Raw genomic sequence first — 26,953 nt, 5'->3', positions numbered from 1 at the left:
TGCGTGCGCTGCGGACATAGATTAGTTAGTGCAGAATCGTTAAAACTATAGCTATCTCTTTCATTTGCGTGCTATTTCGTATCTTTTGTTTCACTTATCAGTTACATTTGTCAATGTGTGCAATTTGGAATAGCTCGGCACGGATTTAAATCGTAATTTCTATGAACGTAACATATCTATAGTTCTTTAATATCATTGGGGTCAATGAAACAAAACGGTGCAATGTCTCTCAAGAAGCAGGCCTAGTCTGTAAACTGCCTCGGTATGATCTCGGTCAAGAAGACGCGCAATCCGCATTCCGCAATCCTCATCGTGTGTTGGTTCCCGCTGAAAACCAGCTTCTCGAAATGGCACTTGTTATGTCGCGAATATTGCTCAGCGGACGCCTCTTCAGCATAGCTTCTAGGTTAATGTTATGTACCTACTGTATTCTTATACTGAATAAAGTATTCTTATTCTTAAGTCCGCGCAACGTCTCAATAATGAGCCACATCATCGAATTCATCAAGGGAAAAGGGGGTAATCATTATTTTGAATGTTCTGATAACTTGAAATATACATTTTATCACATGTGCAAAAGTAAGCCATAACCTGACCTAAAAAAAGTTTACTTTGAGAATGCAAGCCATAACATAAGCGACTGTGCACACTGGGCGACAAGAAGTCGCGGAGACGCGACGGCGCGACGACAGCGAATGTATGAAATGTCTCAAATGTCGGGCGCGCGCGTCTCGTCTGTCGCCCAGTGTGCGCTGTCGCTAACTCAAAAAAACAAATGTCTACCTTGAGAATGCTCTGCGCGCCGCGGTTGTTCTTGGCCAGAATATGGAACATGTTCCAGAGACAGAGCAGCTCGACGCCGGGCAGGATGAGCTGCCCGCCCTGCGCCACGTAGCGCGCGCACCGCTTGATCATGAATTTCTCCATCGGCAGCGACTTGCCGGCGATGCGCTGCTTGTAGAACGACGCGTTCCTGGAAGTTACGTGTGAGGTTGGAACAAAAGAACACAAGTTGACAGCGGATTTACACATTGTGCTTGTACGCTAACAATTTCGCGTTGTACAGTCAAATAGTTCGTGACTCCCAAAGTAGCCAAAAAGTTCGTAACACGTCTTTGATATAATTAGGCTGTTAGATGTGGCGCAACTCCGCCACATCTAACTTCATCCACGAAGACGCGCCCCACCAATGTTTGGTCGGGGGAAGCGTTGTTGTAGCGTGCGTGCGTATCCATAAGTGCACTCATGGATAATTTAGCGTGTACCGATAAATGACACTCACACATTAGCGGAAGAATATGGTGGGGCGAGTCTTTGTGGATGGCACGATCCATAAACGTTTTTTGTATGGAGTTTGACAGATTTTGACGTTTGTCAAAGTTAAAGTAAGATGTTGCAACTCAGCCGTCTCCCCACTCCGATCGAAAAAATTACATTGAATCCCCTTTTCTCCAACAGCTTTGAATCTCTTCTTTACCATCCCCCGATTATTTTAAACTTTGGTATAACTAAAGATTCATGTTCTGCTGGCCAAGAATTTATCAATATTGTCTACGAACACTGGCAAGGCTGGCTCAAGATATATACTGATGCTTCTAAGCTGGACGAAGGTGGATGCACAGGTGCTGCAGTATGGATTCCAGCATACAAAATAACTTTAAGTGTCCTCCTGTTACATCAGTGTTCACCGGAGAATCTGTTGCTATACTTGAAGCTATTCGCTATATTATGTCTCATCAACTCAATAACACTCTGATTTTCACCGATTCTTTAAGCTGTCTTCAATCCATTTTAGCCAATCCCTTCAAATCCAACTCCAAATTTCTAATAATTTTATAATTTTCAAAATTCGAGAAGCCCTATATCAGTGTAATCAGCTGAATTTAAAAGTCGTTTTGGCCTGGATCCCAAGTCATCGAGGAATTCCTGGTAATGAAACAGTAGACTCATCCGCCAAAATTATGTATGTATTTACAAAAAAAAAAAAGTATTTAAGTATGTTTATATCCGTTCTCTAGTACCCATAGTACAAGCTTTGCTTAGTTTGGGACTAGAAGCGCAGTGTAAAATGTCAAAGAAAAAAAAAAAATTGCTATAACCACTGGCAGGTTGGAACATTACAAGTTATATGCGCATGACGCTTCCTCCCTGCCACGCAGTCACCTTTACAAATCATGGAACACTCATTGGGAAAAGTCTAAACGATTGGCTGGTAGATATTATGCAGACATCCAACAGAGCATTCCCACAAGACCCTGGTTCTTTAAATATCACCACTTATCTAAAAGGACTGTTTCCATTATCTGTCGCTTGCGTCTTGGTCATGCTTGTACACCGGTTCACCTTGCAATAATGCGGATTAAAGATAATTCCCTATGTGAGTGCGGCTTAGATGAGGGATCAACCAACCATATATTTTTCAATTGTCCCAAAATTGGCGCCTCCTTGTTTGATTTTCTTCCCAAAAAATTCCCACTCCCTACTAACATTAAGTGTGTACTTAATTGTAATAACCCTTCCACTTTAAAATCCCTTGTTAAATTCATTAACATAAACAAAATTAATTTGTAGGTAGATGATACTGTTTGGCAATCATTTTTAAATTATCCCTTTGAATGTCAATTTTTTTTTCTTTCCCTAATTTGTCTCCTGCAACAAAAACATCCCTTTTTTGTCTCCCATAATTGTTTGTTATTTTTATATTTTATTTTCACGTATTGTGTTGTCTTATTTGTGATGTCTGTTTGTTTTAGGTATATAAGTTTGTTTAGATTGCAGCTACAAAATTATTTATTTTCATAACATCCTCCGTGTAAAAGCTGCGCACGTGACATTGGCGGAATAGTGTGCCCTCAGTGGCGAAAAAACACAAGTTCATCGCCATAAACCAAAGAAGAAGAAGAAGAATAAGTGTTGTCAACTTTTTGGTCACTTTGAGTGCGACGAACTATTTGACGCTGACTGTACAACGCGACTGTACATAGTGACGTAATGGGAGTGAGAGCTTCTAAGCGGCGGATTTGCACATTTGTGATGACGCGTTCCTAGAATATACATGTGACATGGGGGCAAGGGAACAGAAGCATAGTCGGCCCATGGTGTTTGAAACTATTGACCAGAGTTTAGGGTGTAGGGTGACCATGCCATCGAAGATCTTTTAAACATGAAGTTAGACCACATTTTGTCGTCAGTACAGGCTGTTATATCTCCTCCGATCGTCGATACTTATAATAATAATAATAAAAAACGTTTATTGCTTTTTATACATAAAAGGAATTACAAGAATCCTAGACTAGTTCGTCTGACGTATTTAATTTGTTCATATTTGGGAGGAATCACAAAACAACGGATTGTAAGTGCTTCCAGGTTTCTTTAAACATTAATCTTTAATTTTGTTTATCACATAGATACATAGACCCAAATAATAATGTGGACCTGTTAGATAATAAATTCCCAACACAAAGTTATTTTTACGCGTTATTATTACACGTACTCAAGTAGTAGTGGGTTGGAAGTTGGAGCCTCTTTAACACAGATTGAAGTTAACCTAAAGTGACCTTTCTTGATTGTAAGGAATGATAACTCATGTTGTAATAGAAACTATACATAATTTACTAATTTATTTGACACATTTACTATCAGATTCTGACTTGACATTTCAACAGGAGATCAACATGTTTTTGTGTGTTATAAAAAACATTTGTTTGTTTTGTCACCAAGTAACGTTTAGTGAAAATACCTATATTTTTTATCAACATTATTTTGAAATTATATTTTGTTTACTACTGCGAGCTGCATACGCATCACGACCCTCGAGGGCAATGACCGACCCACTTAAGAGCCGGCCGAGTGCTAACTGCTGATAAAGTAATACATAATAGGTAAATATAATAACACAAGCTACACTTTGTGAAGCAAAACCCTGTGGCTGACACCTTTTACAGTGGTAGGTAGCGGCCAAAAGATAAGGAGACGTGTAGAGTGCCGCATATGGGCTACCTTCTTTTAAATATTTTCGACGTTCATAAGTGCTAAAATACTGGGCAAAATTGAATAAATATTTTTGATTTGATATCAATATGGATATCAAGCATGTAGTTATGGCGCAGAGTAAAATGTCCTCAAGCTGAGCCGCGATCTTCGTACCGCCTTGAGTCAATGAATGTCGTGTTGTTGTTGTTTTGTATAAAGGGATAAGCTATAAAGTGAGTGATATGAACTGTCAATTGCGGATGATGGCAGAGTTCCAAACGTGATTTGTTTCGAGTAGGGGAGACCTAGGAGAGTTGTGACAATTTTTACTTTAGGGGCCATATCTCGCTCAAAAAACATTCCACAGCTATGAATCATACAAATTAATGTAGCGCCGTTCCTTCTGTTTTCAAAACAATCACCAAAGTTAACTAAAGTATTGGGGTTTCTAAGAAAATCACCAAAATCTTAGACCACTCCCTCTGTCACAACTCTCCTAGCACCGAGGTAAGTTGTGACAGGTACCGAGGTGAGTTGTGACAGCATTGTATTCCATCTATTAGATATACAAAATACCATAATACTCAATGAAATGTGTTTTTTTTNAGGAGTAGACGGTGCGCGACCAGGAGTCTCCTCGGTCAGCGCCAGTCGTCAGCTGGCGGGGTTACCTGAGCAGCTCGTTGCACTGCTGCCTCTCGGCCGCGGTCAGCTTGTCGCCCAGCTGCAGCAGCATGGCGGCGCGCGTGTAGGAGTAGACGGTGCGCGACCAGGAGTCTCCTCGGTCAGCGCCAGTCGTCAGCTGGCGGGGTTACCTGAGCAGCTCGTTGCACTGCTGCCTCTCGGCCGCGGTCAGCTTGTCGCCCAGCTGCAGCAGCATGGCGGCGCGCGTGTAGGAGTAGACGGTGCGCGACCAGGAGTCTCCTCGGTCAGCGCCAGTCGTCAGCTGGCGGGGTTACCTGAGCAGCTCGTTGCACTGCTGCCTCTCGGCCGCGGTCAGCTTGTCGCCCAGCTGCAGCAGCATGGCGGCGCGCGTGTAGGAGTAGACGGTGCGCGACCAGGAGTCTCCTCGGTCAGCGCCAGTCGTCAGCTGGCGGGGTTACCTGAGCAGCTCGTTGCACTGCTGCCTCTCGGCCGCGGTCAGCTTGTCGCCCAGCTGCAGCAGCATGGCGGCGCGCGTGTAGGAGTAGACGGTGCGCGACCAGGAGTCTCCTCGGTCAGCGCCAGTCGTCAGCTGGCGGGGTTACCTGAGCAGCTCGTTGCACTGCTGCCTCTCGGCCGCGGTCAGCTTGTCGCCCAGCTGCAGCAGCATGGCGGCGCGCGTGTAGGAGTAGACGGTGCGCGACCAGGAGTCTCCTCGGTCAGCGCCAGTCGTCAGCTGGCGGGGTTACCTGAGCAGCTCGTTGCACTGCTGCCTCTCGGCCGCGGTCAGCTTGTCGCCCAGCTGCAGCAGCATGGCGGCGCGCGTGTAGGAGTAGACGGTGCGCGACCAGGAGTCTCCTCGGTCAGCGCCAGTCGTCAGCTGGCGGGGTTACCTGAGCAGCTCGTTGCACTGCTGCCTCTCGGCCGCGGTCAGCTTGTCGCCCAGCTGCAGCAGCATGGCGGCGCGCGTGTAGGAGTAGACGGTGCGCGACCAGGAGTCTCCTCGGTCAGCGCCAGTCGTCAGCTGGCGGGGTTACCTGAGCAGCTCGTTGCACTGCTGCCTCTCGGCCGCGGTCAGCTTGTCGCCCAGCTGCAGCAGCATGGCGGCGCGCGTGTAGGAGTAGACGGTGCGCGACCAGGAGTCTCCTCGGTCAGCGCCAGTCGTCAGCTGGCGGGGTTACCTGAGCAGCTCGTTGCACTGCTGCCTCTCGGCCGCGGTCAGCTTGTCGCCCAGCTGCAGCAGCATGGCGGCGCGCGTGTAGGAGTAGACGGTGCGCGACCAGGAGTCTCCTCGGTCAGCGCCAGTCGTCAGCTGGCGGGGTTACCTGAGCAGCTCGTTGCACTGCTGCCTCTCGGCCGCGGTCAGCTTGTCGCCCAGCTGCAGCAGCTTGGCGGCGCGCGTGTAGGAGTAGACGGTGCGCGACCAGGAGTCTCCTCGGTCAGCGCCAGTCGTCAGCTGGCGGGGTTACCTGAGCAGCTCGTTGCACTGCTGCCTCTCGGCCGCGGTCAGCTTGTCGCCCAGCTGCAGCAGCATGGCGGCGCGCGTGTAGGAGTAGACGGTGCGCGACCAGGAGCTCTCCTCGATCAGCTTGCCGGCGTATAAGGCAGCCTCGCGCCAGTCCATCATAAGCCTGGCAGGACGATTAAACCGTAAATAATGAATTCACATAAATGATTAATAAATATTATGTTTTTTATGGTTAAATTGTGCAATAAAAATGTATCTGATGTTTATCGACTGTTTTAATAAGAAGTCAATTAAAACGTTAGGAGTAAACTTGAGACTATATTAAGCTTTCATAATCAGCTCTGGGTCACAATCAGCTAGTGGGCATCCGTGGAAAATTAAATTAATTACAGGAAAAAACATCATTAATTTCTTATACGCCACGCCTTCAAAATTTATTTCAGTAGAACTTTGAACTATAAGAGGCTGGTAAATCTATTCTCAGGCTTAAGCCTTATCTTCTATGATATAAAAATGAATCGCAAAATGTGTTGGTAAGCGCATAACTCAACAACGCCTGGACCAATTTTACCAATTCTTTTTTTAAAATGTTTGTTGAAGTCCAAGGATGGTTTTTACAGCGAGAAAAGTATGAATAATTTCCGGGTAAACCCTAAAAAACTCGAAACTTCACCCCTAAGGATAAAACGGGGTCCACGCGTACGAAGTACGGCCGCTATTTTTAAATACAAGTCATCACTTAGCACAAAAGCACGCGGGAGTCATCCGGCGCGCGTCCCTCTGACGTTTCTAGTGTGATACTGACATTGCGTCAATGTCACTATGACAGCAGCTCATTGGCTATAACGGTACCGTTATTTTAACGTTATAGATTTTTCAGNGTAGCTATTCCTCCTCCGGGGATTCTTAGCACCCCCCGCCCCGTCGTCACCCCAACCGCTACCGTAGTCAGGAACAACGGGGCTGCCGGAGACTGGGGGCCTGGTTTTAGCTCTGCCGTTCATCAGGGGGGGGAGTTGCCAGTACTCGCCACGCTTGGCAGGCGGGTTGGCGAGCGCAGTTTTTTATAAGGTTTCGCACCTAGACGCTGCTGCCCATCTCGTGCTACAGGATTTAGTCGCCTCTTACGACACTGCTCCTGTTGGCGGAGGAGGAATAGCTATGACCTGATAAAGGTAGCGGGAAGGCGCTGGATGCAGGCCGCTACCAACCGTGCGATGTGGAAGTCATTGGGGGAGGCCTATGTTCAGCAGTGGACGTCCTGTGACTGAAATGATGATGATGATGATGATGAGATTTTTCACAATTAACAGAACTTACCCGTTAACCCACATGATCTCCCAGTAGCAGACGTGGCGGAACTGCTTCCACGTCTCCTGGTTGAGGACGACGCGGTTGTAGGTCGCGATGGCCGGCTCGAACAGGCCCCGCAGCAGTTCCAGACGCCCCTTGAAAACCAGGAACCACACGCTGTTCGGGTACACCTGGAAAATCATCTACAGTTAGCCTATGGTGTCCTATTCACAAAGTCAGCGTCAAACGTTCCTTTCCACGCCATAACAACGTCAACGTCTGAAAGAGAACACAACTGTACATTTCTATTGTAAGCATTGTGAAGCCGCTTAAAGCATAACCACAGAGATATAGAGAGATGAGAGAAATGATAGAGATGAACTAATGCGTTGAGTTCTAAACTCAGTGTCGCATTAGAAATTCACACACAAAGTAATCAAAATATGTGCTTATTACTCAAAGTTATGTAAATACCTTAAGTTCCTTCTTGAGGATCTTCTCGCATATTTGCAGGTCGCCAGTAGAGCCGATGAAGTGGCAGATGACGAGGTGGTAACCAAGGAGTGTGAGATCGCAGAGCACCGATCTCATCCCGGGCGCGCGGGAGCCAGCCTCCAGCTCAGCTAAGCCGAGAGCCTGAAAGCAACAATTTGATTATTATGTGTCCACGAAACTAGGCTTGTGTAGTACATGTACTAAAGTACAAAAGGAAGCAATTCCTTTATGTGAACGAGAACGAACTATTCCGTATTGGTCGTTCAAATCGGTCTTTTAGTTCACTTTAGTACAGCTGATCACGAATGAATAGGTGTGAAAGAGACGTGAAATTGGTTACAAACGCGCGCGAGCGAGATGGATTCGGCTCTGTGAGTGTGTTGCGAGTATTTTGCGACATTCTACTATAAGGTGATAGTAATAAAGACGTTTTTCGTCCGATCTGATTAAAAAATCGGTACTAAAATTAACTAAGAGTGCTAGAATGAGACGTGAGATTAGTGACATGTGAGCGCGAGTGAGATGGGTAGGGCTCTGTAATTGTGTTGCGAATATTTTTCGATATTGGACCATAAATGCATAGGAACAAAGACTTTTTTCGTTCCATCTACCTAATAGAATCAGTGTACTAAAATGAACTAATAGTACTATAAGACCGAACTAGTTCATTTGACCGATTGTACTAGTTCGGAGCGATCCGTTCAGTGTCCGAGTAAGAACAAGCCTACACGAAACCACCTATAATAACCGATTCTTTGCAAATACCTAAACGCCTCAACGTGACCACGACCGCTCTGCCAAGAGCGTAACGAATAAGAAGAAGAAACGTCTTTTTATCAACTAAAATAAAAAGACACGGGACATTAATTTATGAATGAGTCTTTGTATCAATTCCATCTTATTTTTATTTATTCAGGAGAACCAGGGTTTTACAGCGTGTATGTTGCTTAAGACATAAATTAATTATTGAATGTATGAATTATTGAATGATGTATGGATAAAATGTATAAATGAAACGACTTTTTTCCAGCTGTCAGAGTGAAGTGTGATTTTATTTTGTTAGTAAGAAAAAGTAAAAAAAACATTAAAAACTCTTTTGTTGGTTCTCAACAGTGTATTATGTAATAACAAATTAGGCAACGGGTAAACCACTTTTAGGTTCCCACAGGTTTTCCAAGGATTCCCGCAACCTTCACCAGCTAACCTAGGATGCACGCTGCCATAATATGGTCTGATCTTATCATTGATTTTAGGCTGCACAATACACATGTACTCGTATTGGCTTATCGTGTAAAAGAATCAACAATAAAACGATATATGACACGCATTCTAGGCAGGTTCTGCAGGTCGCTTGACCACATTATGGTCGCCACTCGAGAAGTAATCCATTCATATACATATACATACATTTAAAAGAATTAATCGATACAGAAAATAAAGAAAGAAAAGAAAAAGAAAGAGAGTCAGGGTTAGTTGTACAGATCAATAAAATAAACACTTAATATTTACAGATAAACACTTAATGCATTAAATTGTTTAACCTTTAACTATGGACGTCGGGTCTCAGAGGCCCACCCCCCTTTCCGATTTCCGGTTTAAACACCACGTGCTGCTCTCGACCATCTCAGTAGCTTCAGTTTTAACTGTGTTTGGACCGATGAGGTATAAAATCGCGTCTTCCGGCACTTATTACGTGAGTAATAACCATCCAAAATTTTCTCCGGGCCTGGGAGACCCGATGACTATAATTTCCATACAAACATACTTGTATGGATGTGACTTGTCAACTATAATTTTTTTTTATTATATTATTATAATCTTAAGTAAATTGCTCTAGTTTAATAATACTTAATGGCAGAAAGTATCTGAGTACATCAGCTATATTATTAGCCCAACTATCTAAAGAACATTTTAGGAGTAAGGTATTACTTGTAGACGATTATTCTTTTGAGTTTAGATGTCTTAGAATTCACTATTGCTGCAGATTCCGATTCTGAATGGTGTACATTTTGTCTATCAAAGCTCTCAAAGAAAGATAACACATGCCTGTAGAGATAATTTGTTTTTAGTGTTCTAGGCCACTGTGTATTATTTTAGTAACTTCAACCCTTGTCAAAATGTTTAATTTATGTCCTTCAGAAATTTTGTTCATGTTTTTATGTTACATGGTTATTAATTAGCAAGGAAAAAAATATTACTTTCATTTATTAATAATCGACTGTGATCAAGGAGCCTATTATGTGATGGCAAGTCAATTAACACTGAAAAATGTCTAAGTTTTTTAAATTTGCAAAAAAATAATTAAATTATGGTTAAAATTTGATTACATTTACCACTAAATCCTTTATTAATAGTTATTAGATATATATCAACTCTTTAATAAATTCAAATTAATTCAGATATGAAAATAAGAAGAATTTTAGATAGGGGTCTGTGAGACCCGACGTCCATGGGAGTGTGATTATTTTTTCACGTCCATAGTTAAAGGTTAAATAAACCTGACCTTGTTCCCGGAGAAGCCCACGAACTCCAGCAGGCTGATGATCTTCGGCGGCAGCAGCGAGATCATCAGGTTGAAGGTAGCCGTTCCGAGCCGCACGCCGCTGTGGAAATGAATCTTGGACTCTTCATTATCCCACCTCTTTTTCTCTAGAATCTTCGCGCAGTCTCTGGAAGAAAACATGAAGTTAAACCACAGAATAATAATAAGTACTACCACAGAATAATAATAAGTACTACCACAGAATAATAATAAGTACTACGTACAGAAGTTTTACTTCGCGAAGGTATTTAAAAAAATGTATGCTCAATGTCATTAACAATATGGTGTAATTTAGCCTGTCTCAAGAGTCAAGCACCATTTTGTTGACAAACGTCAGTGATCGGCACTGCGCCGAAGCTATAGGGCTGACTTCGGTAAAATGATGTGACGTGAGGTGCCAAACTGCGGAAAATGGCGGAGGAAATACATGATTTAGCATGAATTATCATGAATAATATTAACTACTTATTTACCTCTCAGTGTCTTGAGGCAACTTAAAAAAGTACATTCTGTGTTTTTATTATTATTTAGGCAGTTAAATACTGCACAGTATTTAGTACACCATTTTCTTTATTTTCTTCCATCATACACAAGAATACGCGTGCGTGAGTCAATGTTCGCTCGTATGTGAGGCCTTGTCGAATAGTATTCTGTAGGTGGGCCATCGTGCGTGTTTTGTTTTCGATGTAAACTCGCGGAGATGAACAGGCCTGGTACTACGTACAGAAGCTTTACTTCGCGAAGGAATTTAAAAAAAATATGCTCAATGTCATTGACAATATGGTGTAATTTAGCTTGTCTGGGGTGGTTAAACGGAGCGGAGGAGAGAGAGGCGATAGTTGGGTCGGGCTGTTAATTAGTATGAACGAACATGTATGAAAGTGCGCACATTTATTTATTTAAAAGACTTTATTGCACACACATAAGAATGTTCCGTACAAAAAGGCGAGCTTAATGCCATAAGGCATTCTCTCTCACATTGGTATCGGCCGATTTTTCATACAAATTAGAATCGGGCCCAACTATCAGCCGACAAAAAGTTTGTAGTCTGCGGGGAGTCTTAATAAAAAAATATGTACCTAATAATAATAATTAAGAATCTAAATAGTGACTCATTTGTAAAGTTGTTAAGGAAAGTTTACACAACTTCCTTATTTTTAAATATGTATGTTGCAGTTGGTGTACCTAACGAACGTATGTACTTACATTCTTACATTGTACACTTGTGAATTCTAGGTATGTAAGTAAGATGTGTCTTTATTTTCTATTTCCAATGTCTTGTAATATTTCCTTTGTTAATGTCTATTTCCGAATTACGCAATTTGTCTGTATTTACCTACGCATTTTAAAAATATTCTAGTAATTACCAGTAGTGTGAGCAAAAGAAACTAATTTGACTCTTCAAGATTTGCAATATAATGCAATCTAAATGAACAATTTAGGTACATAAGTGTAAAGATAACGCGTTTCTAATGCAAAACAACTAAAATTGACCTTGACTTCTCACATCACAATAATACTTATCTTAATCTTGAATAAGTATAGTTTCTTAAGCGACAATCTGTAGAACGAACGACGGCAAGTTAAGTTAAACGCTATGGCATCTATACATTTGTAATAGATGCGAATTTGCAATGTAAATGTTAGTCTGAATTTCTGTTACCTGTACGTACACGTCATAATTATCGGTTTGTTTATGAAAATTAAAGGCCATCTCGAATAGAGCTATAAGGAAATAAGTTTGTTAGTAAGAAACATCGTGGTTTCAACGTTTCAAGTATTTTTTTTTATAAAAGAACTTAACATTTTGTTAATTGATCAAGAAATCCAGTTTTTTATCAAGTCCTATTTGGTTTGGTTTAGATTTTGTGTTATCAATTGGTCTCTAAATTAGTATAGTTAGGATATTTACTGGTATACGGTCAGGTTTTCGATTGTAATGTTGAATAGATAGTCATAATTGGCGTTCAAATTTTTTAAAGTAATTACCTACATTGTAACCTTGGTGTTTATTGTGCTGAGTGCTATTGACAAACAAATATATTTACTTGTAACTGTTGTAACAGCTTTTGACTTTGATAGTCCCTTTAATCAAGCCGGTCAGGTCCTCGCCCTCCATTATTGTCATGGCGGCTTGCAGTAGAAGGGCTTCAGCGTAACATAGCTCGGCGTGAGCTTCCATGTCAGTGTACGAACTGTAATTGGGCTGTAAGAAATATAAGCTTTAAATCACATGGTCATTGTAAAGAAATAAAAACAGAACAGAAGAGATTTTTGTAATACGACCATTTTTGCGGCAAAATGCAACAAATTGTTTGCTGAGCAAAACAAAAAATGATATATTAGCATTTGTGCTGTTTTAGCTGCAAGGAATGTGTTGACTCACGTTGGTTACAATGTTACACATTGGCGAGATATCTGATGATGTCGATAAGATAAGGAAACAACTCTTATGTATTGTAAGATAAACCTTAAATCTGAAATAATATCAAGATTAGTATTGTTTGATGGTAAGATTAGCTAACCTTTTTGATAATGGTGCCAATGCTCTCGACAAGCGTGAAATTCCGCCTGTGTTGGTTGCATAAATTAATGCAGATCTTCAGTGCTGATAACGCGCGATTGATTTGCCCGTGATCAAAGGTAAGAATGGCGGGAATGAACTCAAAAATGGACGCCCCTAAGCTGTGGTATAGGGACGTGCGACACCTGAAAACATGAAAGTTGATATTTATTGTGAAAAATCAGAGAAAAGATAGAAGATAAGATAAAATCTGGGACGGAACAAAAAACAGAATATGTAGCAAGCTAAAGTAACTATGTGCCAGTCATACCTATATGCCACAGAACCGATTAAAGGTGGGGATTTTAGGTTAGAGAATTAAGACTGTAATGAGACTATGTCTCGGAAAATAGATGGATATTTTTTTAAATGAAAAAATTGATTGTAAATATGATAAAATACATAAACTATTCCAGATTGAAGCTTAAGATGACTTATGAATTAAAATATATGTAGATGCAACGAACATCCTTAATGTTATCGAAGTCAGTCCATTTACTGGTGGTCGCCAGTCGCCACTACCAATTACCAGTTCTGTGACCGATGTGGTCTACTCATAGCCATATAAGTGAGCAACTCAAAAAGGCATGTCAGTTTAAAAAGCCAATTGAGTTTAACAATTAAAAACAACAACAATACTCTGAAATGGAGTAACAAATTAAGGACATACCATGGCGACATGATGTCCATAGCCCCCACTAAATCGTTATTAAAGAATTTTCTAATGGCAACCTCACAGTCTTCAAATGCTAGTTGCAAGTCCATGTCACATCTGTAGATGAAAACAAATCATTTATATAACAAGAAGAAGAAATATATATTTGGAAGACGTTTGATTAACTGAAATTAGAAAATGATTAAACTTTTGCCTCCCCGAACATAATCACGTTGTTGGCCCACGTGCCCTGAGTTAAAAGCCCACCTCGCGTTTCTCTGCAGAGCAATTACAGGTGAAGCCATATAAATTAAAGGCAAATAAGTACCACAATATTTTTTCCAGTAATTACGATTAAGGCCCGGCTTCCACCAAGAGCAGAGCGGAGAAGTGTTTTGAATAATCAATCAAATTTCATTATTTCCACTTCTCTTCTCCGCACCGGACAGATCCGCCGCTGTCAAATTCTAGAATAATTTGAAGGCCCGACACTTCTCCGCTCCGCTGTACCTTGGTGGAAACCGGGCTTAATAAAAATAATCATGGTAATGTGCTTTAATTTTTATTTCATTACATTATTGCTTGAAGGAAAGTAAATTAATTTGCTATACTAACTTGGACTGCTCTGCGACTGCGTCAACGAAGTCATCCTGAAAAACAGGTAGTAATTTTTCATGAAAATACCTAAATAATTTAATTGGAAATTAAGCTAAATAATGAATAATGATATGCCTCACAATGTCTATTGTGAGGTATATCCCATCACAATGATTAGAAAAAAAGTAGGACAAATAATAAAAAAAAACACATTTACATTTGTAACAGGTTCGCTCAGGAAGTTATGACCTTTAAAATGACACAATTTGGTTCCTAGACCAAATAAGTATCCAGTTTGTTTGTGCACTTGATAGGTACTGGAGCGCGGATACGGGACTGTTCCCACCGCTGCAACTCCTGTGTAGCCAGGATCTACAGTTTGATCGCCAATAAAACCCCAACCAGTGAAGATCAAGTTTTTCCCAGGGAAAGTTAATTTGTCATTGGACCCGCAACCAAATTAATCAGACAGAAGAACATAGGAGGAGTTAGCAGCGCAGATGGTGAACAAAAAGAAAAGAAATAAAGCATTCGTTTGAAAATGACTCTGACTCACAACATCGTCGAAGTCCTCGGAGGCGAGAGGAGGAATGCCACCCTCCCGAAAGGCCGCAGGCAGACGGGACGGAGTGAGAGTGGGAGCACTTTCTTGTTTCAGCGCCATTTTCCTGTTATTGATTTAAAACACGATTTTTGTTTATCGTTTACATTTTTAAACATAATTCCCTATTTTATGTAGTATTAATCAAGGTTATCGAAAAACTGGCTACTGATCCCGAAAGTATTGTACTTCACGGGCATTAATTCTATAGCCTCTTTTCTGTATACCCGAATTAAAATTAAAACAATTTTAAATACAAGAATATAAACTCGGCGACAAGGTTGCCTAAATATTCAACTAAAGAAGATTACATGCAGATTTATTTTTATATCTCGTTAGAATCCACATAAAATTAGATAACCAATAAAGGTATTATGCATTAGTTTCCCATGCGCTCATTCATTTGTTGAAGTCAGTTCCGGAGTTGGTAACAAACTACAGTGTATATCAGATTATTGCAAAATTGCACCTGTTACGACTGCTTAGTTGCCACGAGCTTAGCTTGATATGCCGCCTGACATTATGTTGCTGCACTTTTTTTAATTTCGTTAATGCACTCGTTTTGTCTTTTAAAACAGGATATAGCTAAATTATTAAAACATTTTGCATAAAATAACATGTTTGGTTTTAAATTAGCATTACCCATCGGGTGGCACAACATAGTGAACATACATTATAAAAAAATACCAAGTAAAATACCAACCTATCGAGTTTATATGACGTGTTGAACTCTATATCTTGTGCATCATCTCACCTGAAACCAAAAGAAATACTGACTTTACAATCGGAATTACAATGGGTTTTTCATTTAGAAGTTGTGAAAGATTTTTTTCATTGTTGTTTACATAATTATTATTTTTCTTGAAATTCATCAACGTCCAGTTCAAGTCGTTATCTACGCGTAATAAAAGAAGAATGAATTATGTAAAATGAATTTAGCGAAATATTTGTAAAGTATTATTAAACAAACAATAAAACTCCTAAGTTGCGCTAATATGCCAAGTCAATCTGTGATAAAAGATTTGTTAGAGGCATTTTCCAATATTTTTATTTTCTTGTATAAAAATTTCCGAACACCTTTATTCTCTGTGTTTCTTTTTAACGCACGTAAAATTTCGTAGTCTTTCATTTTACTTGGGGCAAAACATCTAATTCGTTTGTTGTGACCCTGTTTGTAATTTTGTATCAGCTTGACGGTCAGCCAGCATCAGCGCGATTAAAACCAACCTCACTGATATTTAAAATTTCGTATCGACAAAAATAAACATGAAAATAAAAGATTCCATACATAATTGTAAACAAGGTCACAACAAACGAATAAGAAGTTATGCCCAAGGAAAATGAACGACTACGAAATTTTGCGTGCGTTAAAAAGAAATACAGAGAAAAAAGGCGTTCGGAAATTTTTATACAAGTAAAGAAATATTCCAGGAATTTTTCTAGAGTGCATAAACTCGATCGGAATTTTTTATACAAGTTAATAAAAATATTGGAAAATGCATCTAACAAATAATTATGAAACCTCGAAAAAAGAAATAGCATGTTCTTGCTCAATATCTACTCGTATCTTCATACTAGGAGATAGAGTAAGATATAAAACTTCGAAGAAAGAAATAGGCTAGTTGAACTAATCACGATGTCACGGGCACCGACTAAGGGGCCATCCATAAAGTACGTCACACGAATTTCATGATTATTTGACCCCCCCTCCGTCCTTGTCACAGGTGGTCACATTTCTGAGACCCCCCCCTCCCTAGTGTGACGTCACATGTTTTGCAATTTCACATCGAAAAATTATTAAATTAACAGCAGTTCCGAAATTAGTTTTATTTCCATTTAAATTAAGCACTTTTTTTTATGAAATCAACATTATATCAAAAATTTGAAACAATTGAAATGTGATGTCACAAAACTTAGGACCCCTCCCATAGCAGGGAATTTAGTGCAAGAACCCCTCCACTTTGGTATAGAAGGCTCATTTTTGCACCAGTTGTTCTTTGGGTGCTCCTGAGTAGATTTCCGTCGGTAGACATCGGGAGCCCCCCCTGTGGTAGCAGGGGGAGGGGGGGCAAGTTTCCTTTTGCCGCGCTTCACTTTAAGGCCCATATCTTCAAAACTATGGGTATTAGGGCAAGTGTGGTGTCATTTTTAGATAATTAAAGGATGGCGAATTCATTTCTAGAACAAACTTTTTGCCTTTTCATACAAAAAAATAGAAATATTGAGCAAAATTCACAAAAGCCAAAAAGTATTTTTTTAAATAAACGTCGTTTACTTTTAAACCACTGGAGATAATCTAATAAAAAAAATATATCCTGAAAGCTACATTTATCAGGATTATAAATATATACCATTGTATGGTACTTTTTTCGAAAAAAGTAGGTGAAAAAAATTTTTTCTTCAGGACACAGCGGGCGAAATTTACTGCGCGTCGGAAAAAAATATTTATTTTATCCATGAATTCATACTATTTGGTTCATAAGCAAGTAAAGATTGTTATTTTAGAATTTATTTAGAGTTCCTGGCACATCAATCTATCATGATTTGTATTTTTTCTTCTATTAATTTTGAACTCTATATGTAAGAGATAAGGTTGAAAATAGCTTAAATACATTTTAATGTTGAAAATATCTTAAGAAGAAAGCACTAAATAAATAACTTGAATTTGTCTAAACGTCTAATGATGATTATTATTTTAATTAACACTTATTTCTACATACTATTGTACCAGTGATTTAACGGAAAGGTAAGTGTGAGGAAAGTGAGGATTGATAATCATAGTACGGGAGATTATTTTTAGCATAAAGACTACGGCTGTGACCATTATAGTTGTTTTTTCAGACAGCACCAGCTTCTGCACTACTTCTTGCACTTACATCTTACCAGTTCCAGGCAAGCTTCAGCAGCTACGGGCAAATCGGTCCATGTAGGCTCCATGTTGCTATCGACTCTGGTCCATCCCCAACCAGTCGGGTAAAGGGAAGACTGAGTCGGTTGCTTGCAACTGATCCTATACACGAAACCCTTGATATACTGCCAGTAGCCAATGCTGATACAAAACTGTCTGAGTTATCTTATGTAGGGCCACACCTAAGCGTAGTCCACAGCGACCCATTAGGATCTTTATTCTCCTTTTTTATTCCCTATCATCTAAAATAATCCTTTCAATGAGTTAGGTGAATTAAGCGTCTGAGTGAAAGCCACCTAGTAGTCTTCTGATGCCGGATATGCTGACCCAAGCAGACCCATCCTTATAGTATTAAGTGTTTCATGAAACCACACATTATTCCACATGCTCGAGAGCTTCTGTTGTTAGGTCCATTTTATGGGACATGTGGTTCGTTTCATAATGCCCAGTTTGCGTACCTGTAATTGCTTGGGCTTAACTTTCATGAGTTTTCTCCATGACCCTGTATTTCCCTTTAGAGAGGCTTATATCGTTGGAGCTTTCCCATTCAGCCCTATGCTTCTTGGATATGGCCATATTATGGCCATGAGGTATGCTTTTAGATATAGAACTATCAGTTCTGACCCAATAGATAATCTCTGACCTTTGTCTCGCTAGACTGTCGGCTCTCTCATTGCATTCGATCCTTGTATGTCCAGGTATCCCACATCAGGGACACTTTGTCATGCCTTCCGAGTTTGTTCTTCTTTAAGATTGCATCTAGAATAATTCTAGACTCAACCTTCACTGAGGCGATGGCTTTGTTTGAGTGCTGCCTGGCTGTGGCTCAGGATGTAGATATTGCGTTTTTTAATCCCCTGTTTTTAGTGCACACATAATTATAGCGTAGAATTCAGCTTGAAATACTCTAGCAAACCTCCTTAAACGTTCACTGTGTTCGTAGTGTTTACAGTACACGCCCGCTCCCGTTCCCAAGGCCATCTTGGCTTGGAGCTGTCAGTAAAACAGATTAGGCTGTTCTGTTGGGATTTTGGTCCTTTTTTCTAGTCGTCCCTTGTTCGAGATCTATCCACTTCTAAGCTCAATCTACTGTTTTTTCCCACTTATCATATTAATCCAATAATCATTAAATTAATTCAATCAAATAATAATAATCATTAGACGTTTAGACAAATTCAAGTTATTTATTTAGTGCTTTCTTCTTATGATATTTTCAACATTAAAATGTATTTAAGCTATTATCAACCTTATGTCTTACCTATAGAGTTCAAAATTAATTGAAGAGAAAATACAAATTATGGTAGCTTCATGTGCCAGGAACTCTAAATAAATTCTAAAATAATAATCTTTACTTGCTTATGAACCAAATAGTATGAATTCATGGATAAAATAAATATTTTTTTCCGACGCGCAGTAAATTTCGCCCGCTGTGTCCTGAAGAAAAAATTTTTTTCACCTCCTTTTTTCGAAAAAAGTACCATACAATGGTATATATTTATAATCCTGATAAATGTAGCTTTCAGGATATATTTTTTTTATTAGATTATCTCCAGTGGTTTAAAAGTAAACGACGTTTATTTAAAAAAATACTTTTTGGCTTTTGTGAATTTTGTTCAATATTTCTATTTTTTGTCTAGATGGATTCAATTTTTATTTAAGTCTAACAATAATCTATACNTTTTATGCAAAAAGTTTGTTCTAGAAATGAATTCGCCATCCTTTAATTATCTGAAAATGACACCACACTTGCCCTAATACCCATAGTTTTGAAGATATGGGCCTTAAAGTGAAGCGCGGCAGAAGGAAACTTGCCCCCCCTCCCCCTGCTACCACAGGGGGGGCTCCCGATGTCTACCGACGGAAATCTACTCAGGAGCACCCAAAGAACAACTGGTGCAAAAATGAGCCTTCTATACCAAAGTGGAGGGGTCTCCATACAAATCATTGCACTAAATTCCCTACTACCACCCCTTGTCACACCATGTCACACTTTGTCAACCCCCTCCCCCCCTCTTTACGTGTGACGTACTTTATGGATGACCCCTAATGCACATATAATAATACATAAACTCTTAAATTGGTCTATCAGCGTAAAAACGCTATCATTGCGACGGCAAGATTTTTGCTATTACGTCAACAACAACGTTACAATCAACAACTTCGCGATTTTCATTTTGATTATTGCGTATAATTTTAATTCGCTTGGCTTAGCAAAATTCATGATAAGGCCACCAGTTACATTTGTGGGACGTGTTAGAAATAATTTAAACTGGTTACAAATTAGTAATCGGGTCGACCATTTTGAATTGCCACGTCTTTGATGGCGGGGCTATTAATAAAACATTACGTCTGTATCAAAAACTATATTATAACCTTTAGCATTGAGGCTCAAGACTGACTTCCGTACGGGGCGCGAGGTATCATTAACATATTCGTTAGAACAAAAGAGCTCTTGAGAATAAGTGGGCAAAAATTTAAGTTTCAATGACGTCATATAACTACAAAAGTGAAAAACAATCTTGTTTTGAGTCGTAAATTTTTCTACTCCTAATTATTTCTTGAGCTCGATGATGATAATGATGATTTCAAAGAAACATTGCAGATCAAATTGTTGATTTATGAGTAGGTTCATCACAATACCATATTATTACAAAAAATAAAATTGTAAAATGAAAGCAGCTAGGAGGTCAGGTTAAGAAGCCTATTATGTTTTTTTTCTGTTGGTTGATTACTAAAAGAGCTAGATTAAAAAGTAATTTCAAAAACACAATAAAACGACTTAAAAACAGCTAAGTACCTACCTATTGAAAATAAACTTTTTTTTTTAACTAAATTCTTGTCAATGATGAGGTGGAAGGTTTAATAACATAAGTAATTAATAAATCATTATAAATATGAATTATCAAAACGTTGAAAATAGCTTAACTTTTATTAATGTGGCTACCTGCCTAACATATTATTTACTACATTACTAGCAACTAGCAAGTTAGCAACCTAGCAAGCTTATGTAGCTTGATTTGTTATGGTAGCCCTACATGTTTTTCTTGTGTGACGATATCAGACAGAAGAAATCCTTATTTTAAACTATGTACTTCAAGATGTGTTAGAATTAAATTATGTAATTACTTGTTTGTTCTCGAAAAAGGTGCTGTTTGTTCCTTTAATACGAACGGCAGGTCTTGTGTGTGTCACGTTTTTGTTATAATAGCAAGAAAATAGCTCTATTCTCGTCACTTGTGTGGGCGGTTGCCTGTCTACACTTTGTATGGACGTCTTTTTCTAATTTATCCCGTCCTACACTTTATGTTACAAAAATAAGTCCGGCCCGGGAAAATAACTGGGAACATCATCGATCGACTTCTAAGCTATTTATGTATGAGTCACAGAAATAATGTAACATTTGTGACGGATTCAATTTCGCGACCGCATCCATAAGTCTCCAAATACAGAGTCTAATGTTGAAGCAACAGTATTTAGCTTGATTTGCCACCGTCTGTCAAAAGCAGTGCAGCAGCAGCGAATTTATTGAATCGATTTATTAATGTAATGTCATTGTAATACTGGTACTGTTTTTTGGAATTACGAGTAATTAATTAATTAACTTTAATCATAGCCAAAATTATCACAAAGTGAATTATTTACGCTGCCTGAACGAACTTTTTATGGCTTTATGCATACTGGAGAACCTTTCCAAAGAACGTAATAGTATTGCATAGAAAAGATACTAGGTACAAAATAGGTACAGTACACAAGTAAAGGGTTACGTCACGGTAATATATAGATAGTATTACCGTGGATATGTGGTTTAGGTATGACCCATGTATGTATAGCAACGGGTCTTTAGTAAAGACCCGTTGCTATACATACATGGGTTACACTGTAACATAGCGGTTCGTAAATGACATTTCGCTGAAGCAATCAATTCAGTTGTGCACTCATTTCCTGCAAAAGATTTATTCTAATCATAACGTACACTGCATGGTACAATAGGATGGTATCGATAATAATCGACTATCGAAGGAATGTGTGAAAGAATGAAGTATGAGATGGGAAGCGCCCATCTCTAAAGAATTAATGTCGCACGTTTGCACCCGTAGGAATCTGTTATATTTAATTGGATGATTCAATCATTATCGTGTAGGTTTACCTACAGATTAGTTATTTTTCCTTGGACGAACTGTAAAAATACGGAAGCGAAACCAACGGCAATGATCAGTGAAAAGGTAGCCTACCTCATAAGCTAAAACCTTATTGTATTTATTTATTGAAAAATTGTAACAAAAGTCAATTTATTTTTTAATCCATATGACTAAAAGCATTAGCAAGGTACAGCAACGGTATTCCGTATAAATAAGGTGTGTATTTGCTTATCGCCTTTGGTGTTCTAGTGAAAGTGACGGGCAAATGCGTACGCAAAACCACTAAACTTTCTCTTATACATGTGGATATCTTACTTTTATTTATACGAAATACGAGTGAACACAAGAAAATTCGCACAGCTTAGTACCTACCTTCTTACATTAAAAATAATATGATCGATTGTTTAACCAATAATAATACCTTAAACGTTAATTTATAGTTTCTTTTACATTTATGTACTGTTTAATAAAAGCCATGTTATCTGGGTAGGTTCGCCTTTTTCTGCATCTTTTTTCGTATTAGCTGATTTTGATTAATAACACATCCATACACAAAATCTATACTAATATTATAAATGCCAAAACCGATTTTGATGAAATTTGGCATAGAGATAGTTTGAGTTTCGGGGAAGGACATAGGATAGTTTTTATCCCGGTTTTTGAAACAGGGACGCGCGCGATAAAGTTTTTCTGTGACGGACAAAATTCCACGCGGGCGAAGCCGCGGGCGGTAAGCTAGTTAGTTCTATTTAGATCAGGGGTTCCCTAACTTATATGAGACGCGCCCTCTTTCGACCTTACAAAAATTCATTAATTTCTGTGTTGCATATTAGTGCCTATTTCTTTCGACTGTATCTTTTTCAAAGGGTAGGGCGTCGTGACAAAATACTAAAATTGTAACTGCGTCACGGGATGCAAAGATTGGGACATTGGGAGCTGCTGTCATAGGATCCTCTAAGTATCATAAGTATTTAAATAGGATTATTATGTCTTTTGTAATCCAAATATTTCTAAAACTTGAACAAAATTTTAAGCATTTATCAATAACATGTTTTGACATATTAATTTTATTTCACCTAGTGAAAACATACAACTGTTTACTGTAGACGATTTTTAATTTAAGACCACCATACGCAAACAATTCGTACCTATCTATTGATTTGCCAATTACCATACAGATTGCTGTAATGTTAATGGTGTATGTGGGTAGGTATGTAGAGACATTATGAGGAGATGTATGAAATCAATGACGCAATTAGGATCTGCTTATTTTTTTGAACTTTAACACTACCTAGAGATAGACTCCTAACAATAGAGCTAATACTATGCATAATAAGTTTCTTGAGTTTCTGATAACTGAAATTATTATATTAACAATTCATAATATCTTCAAGAATTAGGTAACCTTAGGATATTCCTCAGACGGAAGAATATTGTGGATACTAATCATTAATCAATAATAATAAATCATACTGTTTAGTATAATTATGCACCATGGATTGTTAGCAATTATTATATCTGCATGAAGCTCCTAAGAGATAAGTATCTGAGTCAGAATAGATCTTTTTCAAACACCTTTAATATTTACCTCAATAATAAAATAACAACAAAAATCAAGTCTTACAAGCAATGTATATTGTCCTACACATGCACATCTTCTCTTACTACAAAACAGATTGTGTATGTGTCATACAGAGAGCCATGAAATGTGTTGATTAAAATTTTATTTTTGATACATCTTTTGCTGATAAAATAATAAAGAATGTTATGATGTCAGCAGGTGAATATATGAGCTTAAGTGGGGCTTGGGCAGACAATTTGTTAAAAGGCATGAAGACAATAGAAAAATCTCAAAAATCCATGGCTTGGAGAATAAAGACCACCACACAGTGTATAGTCATACACACTTAATCAGTTGGCTAATTTAATGGCCTCATTGGAAAAAATGAGATTGAATGTTACAACTTACAATAGTCATAAGGAGGCCTTGTGCCCAAAAGTAAGTTTAACCAGCTATGTAGGCTGGACCCTTTTTTACGTCGGGAAATGCTTTGCGCATACCCACTGGTCGATGGGGACGGCCAGTGGGTTATGTGGGACTCTCCCCGCCGACCCACTAAAGGCAGGGCCTACCCATTATAACCCGACGTTTTCCACCAGAGCCCAAAGAAACGGAGCCGCGAGTTATTATCCTAGTTAGACATTCGTCCGCAGCTCCGCCTCAGGCTAGAGACTCTCTGGCTTCGAGGGAACCCCCAATCTCCTCCTCCAGTTGTTATTTATAGAGGTTTTCTCCTCACGGCCCTGGTACGACAGGACCCCCGGCCCGCCGTAGGGGGTACGGTCTGCTCCATGCCGCTGCTCAGTCAGCTCTGCTGATCAGAGAAGTACCGAGAGTGGCCCTCCTAAGAATGGGCCCGAGCAAACGCCCCGCCAGTCCCCACCTGTGGGGGTTTTTAAAGATGCCCCCTGAATCGAGGCCCGGGCAAATGCATCGACGGCCCCCGGCCCACTCAATTGTGGGTTACGGGTTGCCCGACAGGCCCGCCGAGTTGACGAGAAGGTAGGCTGGGCCCTAGGGCAGCAGATTTTAGGGTAGACAAAGGTTGGTGTAAAGTGCTCCTTAAGGGCTACCCCTTTTTAGTTTTGACGTTCCTAAATTATAAAATACTGGGTTAAATTGAATAAAATATTTTTGATTTTGACAAAGGGATCAAGTGGTAATAAAAGTAGATACCTCAAATTGTAGAGGAGCAGATAGCCTACTGGTGACAAATGTGTGAATGCGCCACTACTTATACCCAACAGGTTACTAAGGATATGGGTTAGATTCTTTATAAGTGTTGAGTAGATGATATATAAAATTCTACCATAAAACAAATGAAACGAAGACTGCGCGGGAGTGGGCGACCAGGCTCCCGTGACGGTGAATGCTTCTGGTAGCACTGCAAAAAAACTAACCCAACAGGCATTCCATCCAAGCCTATTCATCACAAGACCGAGATCGGCTTCACTGGGAAACATCAAGACCACTGACTCAGCCACAGAAATTGAAGATGATTGTGTCAACAAAGTTTGCCCTCCCTCTTGGCAAAGAGTACCTACTGACCGCAACCCCAAAAGGAAAAGAATGTCCAACAGTCCAACACAAACTAAAAAAGTAAATCATGGGACACCAAAAGGAATCACCACCTCCAACAGATACAGCGGGCTTCCTATAGATCTAACCGAGGAGACAAAAGAAAATCCATCCAATAATACCAAAAAAAGCTATACACAATCTACACCGCTGACCTACCAACGTCACATAAAGTTGTGACTGCTACCTATGCAGATGACACTGCAATCCTCTCCTGCAGTAAAGACCCGAACACAGCCTCTGCAAAATTACAAGAATGCCTGGACGAAATTGGACGATGGCTGAAAAAGTGGAGAATCCGAGCAAGCCCAGCAAAATCCGTCCACATAACTTTCGCGTTAAAGAGAGGGGACTGTTCACCGGTGACACTGGATGGTGCTGTCCTGCCAACAGACACGACAGTAAAATACCTAGGCATGCACTTGGATAGGAGACTCACTTGGCGAGCCCACATAAAGGCCAAAAGAGAACAGGCAAACAAAAAGTTTGCAGATATGTACTGGCTGCTAGGCAGACAGTCAACGCTAAGCCTGGAAAACAAAGTCCTAATTTACAAGTCTATCCTGAAACCGATTTGGACATATGGCATACAACTCTGGGGGTCAGCTAGTCACTCAAATGTTGAAATCCTGCAGCGCTACCAGAACAAAGTGTTAAAGATCCTGATCAATGCCCCATGGTTCACACGAAACACGGAAGTGCACGAGTACCTAGAAATCCCTACAGTCATGGGAGAAATAGAAAGTTCTTCTGCATCCTACAAGCAACGCCTTGAACGACATATCAACCATCTGGCTACACAGCTCGTGAATACAAACAACTGCCTGTTTCGGTTGAAAAGAATGCGATTGGCTTCCATATAAAACTTCTCAGGAAGAAAAAGAGCAGGGATGACACATCACAGGACGTGCACTCCCCAAAAGTCGAATTATCAATCAACATCAAATCTGATTAAAGCCGCTGGGCTGATTGCAGATAATAATAAAAATAAAAAAAAATAAAAAAAAAAAAAAAAACCATAAAACAAATAAAAGTGTGTAACACAGTCTTTTACAATTTTTTCAGTATATGGAGGTTGGTGGCACGCACTTCACATCATTTAATTCATACAGTATGGAATTCAGATTAACAAACAGATCAAATATTTTTTAGGACTCTTCAATAAGTTGCTATTAGTTGTTGGTATGCCATATGAATAAATAAATAAATATTAGAGAAAGGAAAGTGGTGTCAAATTTCAAATAAATTCTATTAAAATTGAGTTGTTAAGTGAATTAAATTAACTTTTATTACACTTGAGAATATTAGTGAAATTATTTCAGAGTAAGTATTGATTTTTTAAAGCTTTTTTGTCACGAACATCACGTCATTAAGATTTCTGGGATAAGGGTAAAAATTTTGATTTTAAGTCGCCTAACGTCTATGAACAGCTAAGTATCACTAGCAGAAAAACACAAGTCTGGAATCAATACTGATACATTGATATTAATCAATAATTTAGACAAAACTGTGTTTGATGAATAAAAGTAAATGTTACTGCTACTTATAAATGTTACTACGAGATCTAATCAGCAAAAATTTGTTCGTAATTAAAATAATACGTAAGTATTCATGTTATACTTACGTAAATCTATAGCTGGACGAATGAGTTGCTGAACCTTTACACTTGCAAATACTTCATAAAATATCGAACTAACTTCAGATATTTGTAGGTACATACCTAATTAAATTAAGCTGAGCTGAAGACCAGATAGAAAATTTGTGTAATTGGACTCGTTCGTCGAATAAACACCAAACACGGACCGCTCACAAAACAGATGATTAGCACTCCTCTCCACACCAGTCAAGTGACAAGTGAAAAATGCAATTTGCACACAGTGACGCACACACAAACAAAAATGTTTTTTTTAGACAGTGTGGCTTGGGCTATCTACAAATA

At 39.3% G+C, this 26,953-nt stretch overlaps 1 protein-coding gene across 2 annotated transcripts in view; it reads right to left on the bottom strand.

Moving 5' to 3' along the window:
- Nucleotides 1–26,862, bottom strand: part of LOC114362393 (tetratricopeptide repeat protein 39B) — a 32,120-nt gene extending 5,258 nt beyond the window's left edge. The window contains exons 1-12 of one of the 2 annotated variants that reach the window (XM_028317780.1): nt 26,735–26,862; nt 15,532–15,582; nt 14,784–14,895; nt 14,246–14,280; nt 13,646–13,747; nt 12,938–13,121; nt 12,461–12,618; nt 10,374–10,539; nt 7,850–8,011; nt 7,403–7,566; nt 6,084–6,245; nt 784–973 (exon numbers count right to left, since the gene is read on the bottom strand). In XM_028317780.1, the coding sequence (XP_028173581.1) occupies nt 784–973; nt 6,084–6,245; nt 7,403–7,566; nt 7,850–8,011; nt 10,374–10,539; nt 12,461–12,618; nt 12,938–13,121; nt 13,646–13,747; nt 14,246–14,280; nt 14,784–14,891 (1,431 nt within the window). In that variant the 5' untranslated portion in view covers nt 14,892–14,895; nt 15,532–15,582; nt 26,735–26,862. Of the gene's footprint in view, nt 1–783; nt 974–6,083; nt 6,246–7,402; nt 7,567–7,849; nt 8,012–10,373; nt 10,540–12,460; nt 12,619–12,937; nt 13,122–13,645; nt 13,748–14,245; nt 14,281–14,783; nt 14,896–15,531; nt 15,583–26,638; nt 26,674–26,734 lie in introns of those variants that run through there. The other variant, XM_028317782.1, reaches the window with a different exon arrangement.
- Nucleotides 26,863–26,953: the final 91 nt, after the last annotated feature.

Source organism: Ostrinia furnacalis, unplaced genomic scaffold, assembly GCF_004193835.3.
Source record: "Ostrinia furnacalis isolate ACB-3 unplaced genomic scaffold, ASM419383v2 OfSCF6453, whole genome shotgun sequence".
NCBI classification, from domain to species: Eukaryota; Metazoa; Arthropoda; class Insecta; order Lepidoptera; family Crambidae; genus Ostrinia; species Ostrinia furnacalis.
This window is presented reverse-complemented; position numbering and strand designations above follow the sequence as displayed.